Genomic DNA, 16,272 nt, shown 5'->3' with positions numbered 1-16,272 from the left:
GATCGGGGCGAGCGTCGCGGCGAGGAGCAAGGGCAGCGTCGATGTGGGTCTTCAACGAGGCTCGGCACGGTGAAAGGGAAGCCTCGAGCCGGGTTCGGGCCTTCGTCGTCGGGGACCTCGGATTTGCGGCGGAGGGACTCCGGCCGGATCTCGGCCGCCCTGCGGCTCTAGGTCACCGGTGGCTTGGGATCCGACGGCGGAGACAGATCTGCAGAGGAGGGTTGCAACGGCAGGGATTGGCGCGGCGTCCGGGCTTCTGTTGCAGGCGCGCAGTGAGGTGAGGCGGAGGCGGCGGGTCGCGGGCCGGAAGCGAGGCGGCGGCGTGTCGTCGAGGCTCAGGGGCTCGTTGTCGGGCGGCGCAGTCGTCGGGCTCGCGGCTCGAGCGCTCGCGGACGGAGATCGACGACGGCGACGGCGGGGTTTGACGGCGACAGGGGCGGCGAAGGCCCCCCCGGGGAAGATGAACAATCGCGCAAGGGGGGCTTTTCTTTCTTTTTTCTCTTTTTTTTCTACTTTTCCTCTCTCCACTCACTTTTTCACCCTTTGCTTTTTTTTACCGACGGAAAGGACCCCTTCTCTCGTGCTTTTCTCTCTGAATTTGTTCCCCTTCGATATGACCGAATGTCTCAAATGCGTGGCCTCCTCCAACCCTACGCATTTAATTTATTTATAAGCCACGGTTAGGGTTTTAATTTTTTCCAAATCCGTATCCACGAAAATTCCTTTTTCCAAATGCAATATTTGCTTTTGATACGATTTAGATTGCAAAAGGATTCTTCCAAAATTTGAAATCTCACACAAATCAATCCGTAAAATCTTTCCGAGGATACGGGCTTGGGCCTATTTACTCCTTCGTGGGCTTAGTCCAATTGTCAAATTAATATTCTCGAACCATCAATTTGAACACATTTGTCACCGGCCCAATGTAAATGCAAATTAAAATGGATGCACCTAAAACTATATGCTATGCAATTAATTAATTAACTAATATTTTTTAGGGCTTAAAATTAATCCCTAATTTTTTAATGCAACTAATAATTAAAGGGTCACCAAAATTTAGGTGTCAACAGCCTGCCCTCTTTGAAGGTGAGCTCGCAGAGGTTGCATTCAAAGATAAATTGAGACCTAAATTTTGATCATGCACATGTAATGAATGATATTTTTGTTGGAACATGAATTCCATTTTTAATGCAACTTATATGATGCATGGAAATGCTAATGCAAATGATAGATGAACCTACCGAAATAACTTACCTTCGAGGAGGATAGAGTAACTCGAGGTAGTGGGTGTTACTTGTCCAGACCCGTACCATTCTACGGTCGCCTAGAATAGTAACATGACTTTGTGAAGATGCTGCTTTCCCAGGACCCGTACCATTCTACGGTCGCCCAAGATGGCAGAAAGGAGCTGCTTTCTCAGGGACCCGTACCATTCTACGGTCTGGCCGCCCAATACAGCAGAAAAGTTTTGTAAGGAACTGCTTTCCCAGACCCGTACCATTCTACGGTCGCCTAGTACGGCAGAAATATTTTGTCTAGGACCCGTACCATTCTACGGTCGCCTAAACGGGGATTCATTTTCCAGGACCCGTACCATTCTACGGCCGCTCGAATAAGGAATAGGTGTTGTCAAGGACCCGTACCATTCTACGGTCGCCTCAACGAAGAAAATTATTTTTCCAGGACCCGTACCATTCTACGGTCGCCCTGAATGAAGAAATTGCTTTTCCAGACCCGTACCATTCTACGGTCGCTGTTAGAGCAATAAATGTTGTCTAGGACCCGTACCATTCTACGGCCGCCTAGACCGAGGTTTTGCTTGGCTAGGACCCGAACCATTCTTCGGTCGCCCAACCTTGCGACAGAAATCATCTAACCAGGACCCGAACCATTCTTCGGTCGCCTTAATCAGATTGAATCTGAAGGAAAAATCTTTGGGGGACAACTCAATTGAGTGTCGGTATGCTTAAAAGGGAATACCTGTGCAATGACAAATATTCAAGGTATGGATAGAGATATACTTACCTGGTGATATCTCTGATTCCTGGGGATATGACTTTTGAAATTTAGATATCATGTGGAGGTCTTCCACTTCATGGTGGAGGCTTCTAATATCATGAAACATTGAAAGGAACTTGAATTACCTGTCGACATGGTTTAGAGCAAAAACCGATATGCATTCATCAAAGAGATAGAGAATCTAAGCTACTCTAGAATGCACATTTCAAAATTCAGTGAGATTTTTATCAACTCAATCGGGGTTCATGCATAATGACCTTTGCATCACCCAAATTTCCACGGAGAGAATTGTCGTTCAAGACAACGACATGGATTTCTTAAAAATGCTAAATGAGAGACTTTAGTTAAAAAGGACTTTCACTCACTCGTTTAGAATAGCTATTTTGTGAGAATCACTCAATCTCATCATCATATCAACAAGGATCCAAGTATTCTCGCAATCGGTACGATCTTACCAATCCGAGAGGTCTTTAATAGGGACCATAATGTGGGCTTGGTCAATGGCTTAACAAAGGGACTCTTCGAGTCAAGGCAATTAAAAGAACAATTCTATAATTATCTCCGGGTTTACAAGTCAAGAACCCTGCAAAATGAGAAAGAAATAATCTTGCTCGCACTCTTCGAGCGATGCTTATAAACATATGAACTCCTACGTTAATTTAAGTGCCATAATCTGAAGAGACTTTGTGAGGGACGTAACGTAGGATGGGTTCATGGGTTGAGAAATGAAACAATCATTAGGCTCAAAATATGTGTTAAGGGTGAGAGTTGATGATCATCTTGGCATTGCCACCAGTTTTCTTTTTCATCATCGGGGATTGTCTTCATGAAATGCCCCATTGATTGTAAAAACTCAACTTTTGAGTTCTTTGAGTATTGCTCCATTGGAGATACAACCTTTTTACAACAGATAGTCTTTATCTTGACTATCTTTTTCATCTATGGGCATCATCGACCTTGCTTTTATCAAGCACACTGTTTTTTCATGCCCTAGTTCTTGTTCATTTTTCTTCACTTTTTTTCATGGGCATTGGCCTTGCTTTTACCAGGCACACTGCTTTTTCATGCCCCTTAGTTCTATTTTGATTTCTATGCATGCGTAAAATAATGACACTTGAACTTTCAAGGGTCTTCATATGCCTTTTGCCTTGCCCCCAAGTGTGGGGGATAATCACCAACTGGGTTTAAAAAGAAATGAAATTGTAGGCTCAAGTGGGCTATGCAAAGGATATAAGCATGTAGGATAGAGAAAAAAAATGCTCTTCGTCATCCTAAGGCACTTAAATTACCATATGAATTCATTGTAATAGCACGACTTGAAAATTGATGTAAGTGAAAGCAAGAAAATTTCAATCCATTTTCTTCACTTTATGGTGCTATCTTACCCTCCAATTTGCCCCAATGTGGGGTGGTTCTTGACAGGGATAATTTGAAAGAATTTCCACAAGTGTATGGAGCTCAAAGGGGTTAAGCAATGGATTATATGTAGTGTTTGGGATAGAGAAATGAATTGCCTCTCATCATTTCGGTTATCGTACCTTTCGAGAGAACTCTTTTTACCTCACAGATATGGAACTTCCTACATTCATCTCACAAGTGTATCAAGTGTATAAGTAAGGGACTGTGTATAGGATAGGGCTTGCCTTTCATCATCCCGATACGTCTCATTTAGCATTCTTAAACATTAATGTCACTCCATTGAGTTGTCTATCTTGATAAATCTCCACATGAAATTGGTGAGCTAAATCAATATGAAAATTTTCTTCTCAAAAGAGTTCAGCAACTTTAAGCATGAAAAGCTTTTGTGGCTTCAAACAAACAGTTTACCATACTAAAAAAATTCTCTTATAAGTATGAAAACATGATTGCAAGCATTCATTCAATGAAATGTCCCACGAAGGACTGTCTCAAAGAATGGATGTCCTTGGATTGAAAATCCGCTTTTGATTTGATGAATACTTCGTTCTTGCTTTTGCCCCGTACAAGAGAACGTGCATGAATAGGATACTATGCAACTCAAAGTAAATTCAAATTGCACAACCATTTTGGCTTGGATCGAGATTTTGTCTCTCATGTCACTACTAGAATTTGTAGCGCCCCCAATTCGTCATCCGCAAGGAAAAGAACAAAGCGTCATCTCCCAAAATTATTTATGTTCAAAGACGAGATGTACCTCTTTCATCAAAGATGGATGATTCTCTTTAACTTGCCCTCATTTAATGGGCGAGAATGAAAATTCCGTCAAGCATGGAAATGGAACACACTTTGTTTGGCCCTTCAAGATGGATATTTAAAGTAGTATCGAGATGTGGCCGACATTAACTCTTTAGAAACTTGTTGAGTAACAATTGAACCAATTGCAACCTGATGTGCCTTTTCGATGCTTTCTTATCGGGTCAAGAAAGTAATGCTCTGAAACATGAAGTAAATGAGTCAGAAAATTAAACAAGGCTAATCTAATGCATGCTTTTTGGAAATGTCTTGAAAATGATCTTTTTTTTTTTTTTTTTTTGGAAATTTTTTGGATGAGGAAGCATGAAGAAGCCCAGTTCTCGAATTCTCCTTGGATGATATTTTCTTTTCATTGTTGGATATCGTCACGGAGCTAGTTTGGTGTACCCCATCATGTCCTCAAAACAAAACTTGTAATTCTATTGATATTCATCAATCAAATTACATTTATTGGAATGTGATGCAATTTTCAAGCCCTAAAAAGAAAGCGAAAAGGAAGAAATCAAAACAAGCCCTAGAAAGCGATAAAATTCAGGGGAATGTAAGAAAGCAAGAAATGAGTTACTCTTGTGGGCTAGAGCCCATCTTCTCCCGAGGTCCTTCGTCAATGGCCCCTATGAAGACATCATCGAAGAGACTAGAGATTCCTTCCAATGCATTTTCGGGGTTTCGATCTCCGGGGTGTCGGATCATCCATGCCACCCCATCCATCCGGGACAATGTCGCGGGGATCAATATAGAAACCGGGAGGAGCCGAATACTTCACCGGATAGTCGAATTTTCCGCTTGGCTGCCCTGTGGTATCTATTACTTCGCTTCATCCCGCATCATTATGGGAGGACCGGGAATGTCTCGCGAATGTTTGGGAGTATTGGGTTTTGCCTTTCTTGCTGTGGTCGTGTGGCGGGTTTCGCCTTTCCCGTCTTCGTCCTCCGTAACTTTCCCCAACTCTTCGATGGTACCCTAATCCAAAGAAGCACGGACCTCCGAGGGGCTTCAATGGGGTTTCGAATCCCCGACCATTTCTTCCAAGGCCACCGCAGAATAAAACCATTCCCAACCATCATCCTTCCTACCATTAGAGTAGCATTTGAAACTTCAGGAGTTGGTGGTGGTGAGTCTCGAGAAGCATGAATAGTGGATACCAACTCAAATGAGTGGTAGCTCGATTCGAACTCAAAGTCCGGCTCTACATAGGGGGATAGCTGTCTCATGATAAATTCGGTGATCTTCTTCGCCATGACATGACTAGCTTCCTTTGATTACGAATTTCACAGCTTGATGTAGACTTGATGGTACCGCCCCAAGCCAGTATGAATCCAAGGACGACCCAAACAGAAATTAAAAGGTAGGGATATCCATTACACGGAAAGGAACATTGAAAACCACCGGCCCTATTTGCACATCGAGGTGAATCTCCCAAGCACCTCCTTCTTTGTACCATCAAAAGCTCGGACGAAGTCTTTGCAGCATGTATCCCGGACGGGTCCACCTTAAGGCGATGAAGAGTGGCCGGTGGACATATGTTTAGGGCGGACCCATTATCAATGAGTACTCGAGACACATGAGAAGCCTTATGCTTGATGATACATAGAGTGCCTTGTTATGCCCCCTACCCTCAAGAGGGAATTCCTCATCAGAAAAGGCAATCATGTCCTTAAGAAGGATCGATCCCACAAAGTCTTCCAACTTGTCTGCCTCGACCGTTTCAGGTACACGAATTTCACTTAACACCTTCATTAGAGACTTTTGATGCACAGGGGATGTAAGCAGGAGTTCAAGCAAAGAAATCTGGGCGGGCATCTTTCGTAACTGTTCGACCACCTTGTACTCGCTTGCTTTGATCACGGCCAGAAACTCCTTAACCTCTTCATCGGTGACAGGTTTTGCGGGTTGAGTATTAGTTTGAGAATAAGTCCGAGGCCCAGACCTTGTAACGAGGTCAACATCTAGGTCATAGGACCAAGGGACCGCCTTATTGTTGACATATTCATACGGTTGAGGCATTTCAATCATTATCTCATCGTCGATGCATCTTCAAGTGGGGGCATGTCCACGAGTGAAGGATCAACTTCCTCTTTATCAGCATTGAGCGCCGCTTGCTCCTCCTCCCAATCAATAATGATGGGGGAAATAGTGGAAACTATAGAGTTATGGTCGCATAAACGATGATTCCGTCATCCACCATCCCGGTGACTCTTTCCTTCATCGGTGAAAGAGGAACATCCTCCCGATCCGGATAATATCCAGCTCTTACCAAGCCATTGTAAGCATCTCGCCACATGTACCTTCGAGTTCTTGATTCGACGAACTTGGCTCTAGGATAGCATTGACCGTACCTTCATGCTCCGGTAACGGATTTTCTTGACGTTTTGGTCGAGCAAAAAATGAAAAGGCCTTTGTGTCCAAGAGGTTTTGGATCTTGTGTTTCAAGGTGAAACATTCATCGTTGAATGTCCCAATTCACCGCTATGATAGTCGCACTTCTTCGTCGAGTCGTAACTACGAATGCTTTCGCGGTTAGGCGCTTTGGTTCGCTAGTAAGCAATCCTTTCTTTCTTAGAATTGCCAACACTTGGGATGGAGATCCAGGAGAGGAGAGAACCGCCTTCTTGCTTGGGCAAATGATTGACGGCCGGTAGCTTGCCGTTGCTTTGGATTCATCTCGGATAGCCGGGTGCGATTGGCATTTTCCCGGCTATAAGCCATATTTACGTCTACAGCCAGCTCTCCTTCTCTTTCTTGCGAGAGAATCTTCTACTCGATGGTTCAGTAAACCATCCTTCCCTTATTCCCATCTCGATTTGTTCCCCACGTAAATAAGCCGATTGAAGCTTTCAACGTACGTGCTGGCCATCCGAATACGAAACTCGGATGGGAGAGTTTTGATAAATAACTTCATCAGCTCCTTGTCGCAGGCTCGGGGGTGATTTGAGCTGCGATTTCGCCATCTCACGGCATACTCTTTGAATGACTCGCTCCTCTTTTTCTCCATCCTCTCGAGATCCTCTCGGGAAGGTGCAATATCCATGTTGAACTTGTATTGTTTGAGAAATGCGTCAGCCACTTCATTCCAGTGTCGAGTAGGTTCACATTCTTCATGACATACCAATTTAGTGCGGCCCAATCAAACTTGCATGGAATGATTGGATCATGAGAGGCTCGTTTTTGACATATTGAGCCATACGCACATGGTACATCCAAGATGAGCTTTTGGGCAGGAAGTACCATCGTATTTCTCAAAATCCGGCATTTTGAATTTCTTTGGCATCTTGACTTTCTCGCACACGGACAAGTCGAACGGGAGTGAACTCGTGACTCCCGCAGTTGTTTCAACTTTTCTTCCATTTTAGCAAAGCGTTCATCCCGCTCCGTCTTAGGGATGTTGACAAGCTTAGCCTTTTCCACATTGATCGAGAATGGATCATCTTCCAGTCCGGGCATGTCATCGTCAATCGTTTGAACCTTGTTTGCTTGCTTTGGGATAACCACTTCGGGGAAGAGCAGGTGCAGCTGTTGGATTTGCTCGGAGGAATTGGAGTTGATCCGTCACAAGTTGTAAAGAGGCGAGTACTTGTTGGAGTTGAGTCTCCACAGCGGAGACACGATCACGCATTTCGGTTTGTTCAGCCATTCTCGCTCTTAATCGCGTGATGATGGGCGAACGTGACGGATCCGTTATCACCTAAAAATTAAGAAATGAACACAAATAAGTATCTCATATGAAAATACGCCGATCCATGGCAATACTCTAGAAATTTTATTTATCAATGGAGCTTTTGACAAGCCTAGAAATTTGATATGTCCTAAGTAAACGAACTAGGAAAGTAAATGACTCAAACTCCCTAAACATTAATCTAAAAATGAGAATAGCAAGATTGATTCAAGCACTTCATTTGGCTTGATCAATATACATTCGGGACACCATTCGACGCAATCGTTTGTTCTCCTCTTGAGCTTTTTCAGCAACTCTTTTGAGGCGTTTATTCTCAGCTTGATTGGTGATCTTCAACGGCGCCTCCGGTATCTTCGGAAGCAGCTTCTCGGGAATCTTGTGTTGTTGGATGTACTTAATCGAGGCATAGTACTTCCTTTCTGTGCCTTTCAACTCCTCCTCGGGCCATTTGAGCTTTCGCGGATGGCACATGTCCCACATTGATTTGATAGTGAGAATGGAATCTTCATGGCCTCGGCTTCCATCGACAAAACTGACTTGGAGTGGCTCTACTTGTAACGCCGGGGGAAGCTCTTGCACGACTTGATATTGACGAGTCACCCTAGTCGGATAGTACTCCAATGCTCCGGTGAATCCCAATAGAGGATTGGGCCAACTCCTCCACACGAGAGTCTCGCTACCCGAACTTGGAACCATTTAGCATGCCATAGGAAACCCTTGGAAGTTGGTTTTTTCATGAAAGCTAGCCACCTAGAATAATGATAATCCGGTGCATGTTTTTGGTTGTTCTCAAATCTCATAATAGGGTGGTTGGAATTACTAACATCATGTATAGTCATTAGACCACCAAACCCTTTTATATGTGAAAGAAACCAAATTTGTAAAAGTTCAGAGAGGAATGGAGAGTCTTATCGCCACCTCTTTTGAAATGAGTGAGGAAAGGAAAGTTTCAGTTAGAATAGTGTTTACAAAATTCTTTCCTTCCAACACTTGTTTAACTAATTGAGCGATCAAAGGGTTAATAGCATTCTTGCAGTAAGGGAAAACTATAAACCCAAAGAAAGCCAAAAGGAAAACCCTTCGCATTTGAGATGAAGTGCCTTTCTCAAAACATTGTTTCAGAAAAGATAAAGGACATGCATTGCGGTTAGCCTTTAAAACCTTTCTTAAATCGTCTTCCTTAATTCTCAGAAAATCAGATAAGGTCATAACAGGATCTATTCCGATAGGTGGACTAATCAATTCAGCTTTCAAGGATTTTCCTATGGCAATGCTATACTCTTCCAAGGTGGGAGTGAGCTCATGCTTACCGCCGAAGATAAAAGTAGAAGTCTCGGGGCACCAACGGTGGGCGAGTGCTTGGACGAGGCCGACATGGATGTTGATACGCAGCAGCGGAAGTAGTCGACCAATATGTGACTCGGCCATCTTGATCTAACTTGTCCCACCAAATGCTAAGCTCTTCCCTTGGAGGGAAAATAATTCGAATGTCCGGTGTCCCCATTGTATATTGATCAAGACTCGGGACAATCCTAATGCCATGGACCGACAAAATAATGCGATAAAGTAAGTAAATTGCAAAGGCCAAAAATTTAGAGAACTTACTTTACCAATGATGGGCAATCACATAGACATGCGCATGTTAAGTGGCTCGATTTCTACACTATAAGGCTTATCAAAGTGAAGCCACAAGGATGATCGGACTAGCCACGAGCTTGTGGACTATGTCGGGTCCTCATGACTCCGGCTTGATCAAAGAGCCGACCCGGGTCGCGAGCATGCGGACCGAGGTGGGTACTCTTGACACCATGAAAGAAACTTCGGGATTGAGATGGGCGACTCGTACCGCGATCATGCGGTCGGAGTGGCAAACATCTCAATACCATCCTAGATGATCCTAATGCGGCCCCGGAGTCCGGCGGCGGGTTGTGTGTGCAATAGTGTAGTGCTAGATGCAAGGCATGCACAACATTTTATATCAAGCAACACTTCATATATGAAAATAAACCATACATTCCTACACCTCCCTACAAAACAAAGGTTAGCAAACACTTCCCCTTATACCTCCCATCCTGCAAAAACATTTAACACCTTAAATGTTAGGGACGCACAGGATCCTCGCTGCCAAACAAAAACATTTTTTTCAAAAAGAAAATTGGCCTAAGTCCACTAAAAGTTTTAACTCAATTCCCGGTGGAGTCGCCAAGCTGTCGCGACAATTTTCGGGGTGGTGAACCACCTAAGGTTTGGCTAATGGATTGTTAAGCCTAGACTTAACTCGGGCTCTCCCAAGCCCATACCAATTCGCGACTTAGGTTCAAGTTTATAACATGCAAATGATTTTTAATTAGAGTCGCCACTAATCTATTTTTGGTGGGTCGATTAGAAACCCAAGTAAAGTAATTGGAGATTTACTTTACTTCTACGAACCAGAGATTATGGGTACGGGGACTTGGTTACACTAGATTTCTCTAATGCCCTTTCGGTACCATTCTTTTAATTTTGAAAATGTTTTTGCAGGCAGCTTGAATTAATTTTAAATTCTAGCATGTGAGGTGACCATGCAGGTGCGCAAACCATCAATTTAACACACAAGAAAGCAAATGAATAAATTGCAGGACTTACCTTATAGCAACTTGAAAAGCATCTGCGTTGTTAGTTTAGAATTCACATCAGCAGTCCTAGATATGATTTCTAATTAACACGCAATTTTTTTTTGTTTTCACTTAATTAATGAAAATCATGCAATATGCAATGCATGCCACTAATTTAACATGAAATGATATGACATGGCAACATGACTTAGTTATATGACCTAAGCAATATGACATAACTAAGCATGTAGTCTATCCTAAGCATGAGATGATTTATTCTAAATAATAATTTTTTTTGTATTTTCTATGAGATTCGAAATTAAAGAAATGCAACATTTAAATATGCAATCTAAATTAATCTAATGACCTAATTCTAATGACAGGCAATTTCTAATTAAATGCATCTAACAAAAATCACTAAATGACGTGCATTGTATGAAACTAATTCTATATAACGTGCACATGATTTTTATTTTCCTAATAAGCATGCAATCTATTTAGGAGAAATTATCTAAACCTATAATATGCAATCTTAGCATGCAATGACGTGCAAAGAATGCCCTAATTCTACATGACATATGCATAATGACTTTTTTTTTTTTTTTGTGTTTTTCCTTTTTTCCCTTTTTTAAATTTCGAAATTAATAATTGCCAAATAATTAAACATGCAATCCAAATTAAAAAAAGAACTAGCAACCTAAATTAATTGATTTGATTTTTTTATTTTGAAAATTCGAAATAAAATTCCTATTATGAACATGCAAACCCTAAAACTACATTTTTGATTTTTTTTTTAAAGAAAACTAATTTAAGTAACACCACAGCAAATCAAGCCATATTGATTTCCAAATCGACGAACCATATCTCGCGCATGAGATCGGGTTGGCCAATTTCACATAAATCACGAATCGGATCTCGAGCGGGAGATCGGATTGGCAATTTTTTTAAAGTAATTGCGAGTCGGATTTCTAGCTTGAAAATCGGACTGACAATCACTAGTTGCAATTTCATATCATGGAATTTCAATTTCACATTAAAGGAATAATTACACTAAAAAGATAAAATAAAATAGCAAAAATAATAAAACAAAAATAAGATAAAGAAAATACCTAAATTTTCTTTTTGTTTTTCTTTTTTTTTCTAAAAAAGAAAAAAGAAAAACAAAGCCGTGGCCGGTCCGGCGAGGGGGATCACCGGCTAGGGTTCCGGCGAGGCTCCCGGAGCGGCGTGTCGGCAGCGAGGCGCGGGAGCGTCGCGGGTCCGCTCGGGCCGGGAGGCGAAGCGGAGGCGGCGTCGGGCGGCACGGGCTGCGTCGCGGGGCCTGCGTCGGGCGCTCGGATCACGGGCTTCAGCCGGCGGGGCGCTGCGGGGACGGCGGGAGGCCTCGGTGGCTGCGATGAGGAGCTCCGGCGTGGATCGGGTCAGGCGCGGCGTCGTGTGAGAGAACCGGATCGGGGGCGAGCGTCGCGGCGAGGAGCAAGGGCGGCGTCGATGTGGGTCTTCAACGAGGCTCGGCACCGGTGAAAGGGAAGCCTCGAGCTGGGTTCGGGCCTTCGTCGTCTGGGGACCTCGGATTTGCGGGCGGAGGGACTCCGCGGCCGGATCTCGGCCGCCCGCGGCTCTAGGTCATAAGGTGGCTTGGGATCGACGGCGGAGACAGATCTGCAGAGGAGGGTTGCAACGGCAGGGATTGGCGCGGCGTCCGGGGCTTCTGTTGCGGGCGCAGCGAGGTGAGGCGGAGGCGGCGGGTCGCGGGCCAGAGGCGGCGGCGTGTCGTCGAGGCTCCGGGGGCTCGGCGTCGGGGGCGCAGTCGCGTCGGGGCTCGCGCTCGAGCGCTGCGGACGGAGATCGACGACGGCGACGGCGGGGTTTGACGGCGACGAGGGGCGGCGCCCCCCTCTGCGGGGAAGATGAGCAGTCGCGCAAGGGGCTTTTCTTTCTTTTTTCTTTTTTTTTCTACTTTTCCTCTCTCCACTCACTTTTTCACCCTTTGCTTTTTTTTACCGACGGAAAGGACCCCCTTCTCTCGTGCTTTTCTCTCTGAATTTGTTCCCCTTCGATATGACCGAATGTCTCAAATGCGTGGCCTCCTCCAACCCTACGCATTTAATTTATTTATAAGCCACGGTTAGGGTTTTAATTTTTCCAAATCCGTATCCACGAAAATTCCTTTTTCCAAATGCAATATTTGCTTTTGATACGATTTAGGATTGCAAAAGGATTCTTCCAAAATTTGAAATCTCACACAAATCAATCCGTAAAATCTTTCGAGGATACGGGCTTGGGCCTATTTACTCCCGTGGGCTTAGTCCAATTGTCAAATTAATATTCTGAACCATCAATTTGAACACATTTGTCACCGGCCCAATGTAAATGCAAATTAAAATGGATGCACCTAAAACTATATGCTATGCAATTAATTAATTAACTAATATTTTTTTAGGGCTTAAAATTAATCCCTAATTTTTTAATGCAACTAATAATTAAAAGGGTCACCAAAATTTAGGTGTCAACACCGAGCCTTGCACCAACGACGTTGATTCCCGGTTCAACCTCCCACGTTCCTCCGGCGTGCTTATCTCGGTCATGCGTCCCCGGTGTTATCCTTGGTGTCTCCCGCACATCCGGACGTGTTGCAGCTTCTCATTGATGATGATGCCACCTCAAGCAACACACATATAACTCTTTCAATTGTCCTTTTACACCTGTCTAATGCAGAAATTTCCCGTGTGCAGATTCCCCGGTGTTTGAGAACGCTTACAGTGTGGTCTTGTTCTTATTGCCAATTACTTCATCGCAGTTGTGGACACTTCGCCGAGCTGGCCACGCCACTCATTGACACCATCACCGCACGAGTCTCTCATTGTCCGCCGACCCGAGAGTCACCTGCTGGAGCCAATCTCACAAGGCGCCACCATGCCGAGGCCCTTAATACTCGACCGTTTTGAATCAGCCCCGGTCGAGTTTGACTTTGCTTTCGCAGATCTTCTCGCTGTGCCCAACGTAGACATCCCCAATAAAAGACAGTCAACTCGAGAGGGGATTGACCGTGTTATATTGTATTTTTATTGTAGTGGGTCCATGTATTACCCGGCAATACATTGCTGTTTTGCTTTCCTCTTTGTAGGATCCAACGAAATCAATAGAATTCGTTGGGTCCAATTTGGATTACTTGCAGATTTCTTGGGCCTTGTTGAGAAGTACAAAGTTCTTGGAGCCGGAATCCATCGACGGTCTCCTTGAAGGTTACGGGTTCCTGTCGAAATCGCCATTGTCCCGTGGTTCGTGGTCCTATTCAGCCACCATCCAATGCATTCCAATTTGGAATATTGTGAATTAGGTAAGGATCTTGATTAATTCGTTTTGTTTCCCAATCCAAGTATTCCTTGATGAAATATTTGGATGATATTCACAATTCGACGAGCCTTTTAAATTAGGGATTGACAGTCCAATTTTCGTGCTCAAAATCCGACTCGCAATTCCTTGCAAAAATTGATAATCCAATCTCAAGCCCGAGATTCGACTCGCGATTTAATTTTAAAATTGGTCAACCCGATCTGATGCGCGAGATATGGTTCGCCAATTTTTAGATATCAACATTATCTTGCTTGATTTGATGTCGTGGTGTTTGAGTCAGTTTTATTTTCGTAAAAGGAAAAGGAAATCCCAAAAAAATTGAATTAGGTTTAGGTCTATTTTTAATTATCTTTGCATGTTTAGGATAGGGGTTTTATTTTCAATCATGAAAAAGGAAACAAAAAAAGGTGCATTCATTTAGGTTGTTATTTTTTAATTTAAATTGCACGTTTAATTATTTGACAATTGTGAATTTCGAATTTTATAAAAATAAAAACACAAAAAGAATCATCATGCATATATCATGTAGAATTAGGGCATTCTTTGTATGTCATGGCATCTTAGGATAAAATTGCAAGTTTCATTTTAAATTCACTTCATTATTTAGAATAGATTGCATTTTGAGGATAAAAAATCATATGCACATCATATAGAATTAAGTTCATAAAATGCACGTCATTTAGTGATTGTTGTTAAGTTTATTATATTAGGAATTGCTCATCATTAGATTAGGTCATTTAATAAATGTCGCGTGACATATAGCTCGTATACTAAATTGTATGTTACATGTCATTTTAGTTGAAATAATTTTGTATGTCATTAGAATTAGGTCATTTAGATTGCATTTCTTCATGTCATATAGTTTAGGTCATGTAGTTAAAATGCATGTTTTTATGAAAAAAAATTCTAATTTCAAGAAAACCCTAAAAATTGTTTGCTTTGTATGATGCAATTTATTTATTGAATGCTTGAGCATTCATGTGGTCACCTATTGCATGATAGTAATTTAGGTTAAAATAAATTCAAGCCGCCTGCAAAAAACACTTTTGGAAATTAAAAAAAGAAATGGTATCAAAAGGGCATTAGAAAATTTTAGTGTAACCAAGTCCTCGTACCCTTAGTCTCTGGTTCGTAGGAGTAAAATAAATCTCTCTTTATTTTACTTAGGTGTCTAATCGGTTTACTAATCGACCTACCGTAAATCGATTAGTGGTGACTCCTAGTTAATGATCTTTTGCATGTTTAAAAATTTAGACTTAAGTCGCGATTTGGTATGGGCTTGGGAGAGCCAGGTTAAGTTTAATCCCTTAGGTGGTTCACACCAGAAAAAAGGTCGCGCATATATATATTTTTATTTTATTTTGTGCAATCCAAGCATGTCCCATTTCCTTGGTCCGGTGTACTTGTCCAATTTTCTTTTGTCCCTGTCCTTTTTGCGTCGTTTTTATGTTCTTACAATCATGAATTGTGCCTATAGATTTTTTTTTTTTCTAACTTGACATGATCGGGAGAATGGTGATGGGATAAAGAAACTTGTCCTGCATGAGGCATGAGGTGCGTATGGACATCTCTACTAGTTTTAAGTCGCGGACAGGGGAATCCCGCCCCTCCCCATTGCGTTCCCCAAGTACCTGCGCAATTGCTTCTTTTTTTTGGAGTCCCCCATTTCTCAAATGAAGTAAGCGGCTAAATTAAGAAGGTGATTGATTATTTTTTTTTTTTTTTTATTTTTGTTTGAAAGAAGGCCACTAATTGCATTATGGATTTGCACGTGCATTTTTTTTTTTTTGAAAAATTATCAAAAAAGTTCTCAAACTATTCTATGGTAATCAATTCAGTTCTAAATCTTTTAACCGTGCTAATTTATTCTTAAATATATTGAAAATTTAATAATTTAGTTCTAAAATTTTCAATTATGGCAATTCAATCTTAAATCTTTTGATGATTTGCCAATTTAGTTCTTTTGGCCAATGATGTGGACAATTTTTCTTTTAAATATGTTTGAACTTTATCTTTCCTTCTCTTTTTCCTTTTCCCTTTTTCCCTTTTTCCCTCCATCGGCCATGGTCAAGCCTCGGTGATGGTTGGCAAAGGTCGCCGGCCTCGAGAGGGTAGCCTGGGCCTGGGCTGGCAAGGTTCGCCCTTGGCAACTCAGGCACAGTCGTCCCTCACTTAAGGCCAGCAACTGCAACCTCGCTTGAGGTCGGCAGAGGAAAAGAGAAAAAGAAAAACGAAAAATGAAATAAAAGCAAAAAGAAAAAAAAAATCATAAAATGTAAAAAATTGCAAAAATTGTCCCCATTAGCACTAATTCGTGCCAAATAGGATGGCAAGCAATTTTCGGCCAAAATTGGTTGAAATGACTAAATTGACAAATTGTTAAAAAGTTTAGGA

The 16,272-nt window shown here is 42.5% G+C and overlaps 1 protein-coding gene across 1 annotated transcript; it reads right to left on the bottom strand.

Moving 5' to 3' along the window:
• Nucleotides 1-11,942: 11,942 nt before the first annotated feature.
• Nucleotides 11,943-13,532, bottom strand: LOC120294553 (vegetative cell wall protein gp1-like). The gene is made up of 2 exons (XM_039314711.1): nucleotides 13,408-13,532; nucleotides 11,943-12,420 (listed from the first exon to the last, which is right to left on the bottom strand). The coding sequence occupies exons 1-2, from the start codon at nucleotides 13,530-13,532 to the stop codon at nucleotides 11,943-11,945; spliced, it is 603 nt and encodes a 200-aa protein (XP_039170645.1).
• Between the last annotated feature and the right edge of the window lie 2,740 nt (nucleotides 13,533-16,272).

This window comes from Eucalyptus grandis, chromosome 6 (genome assembly GCF_016545825.1).
Source record: "Eucalyptus grandis isolate ANBG69807.140 chromosome 6, ASM1654582v1, whole genome shotgun sequence".
Lineage (NCBI taxonomy): Eukaryota > Viridiplantae > Streptophyta > Magnoliopsida > Myrtales > Myrtaceae > Eucalyptus > Eucalyptus grandis.
The sequence above is the reverse complement of the archived record's forward strand: the minus strand, read 5'-3'. Positions and strand labels throughout refer to the sequence as shown.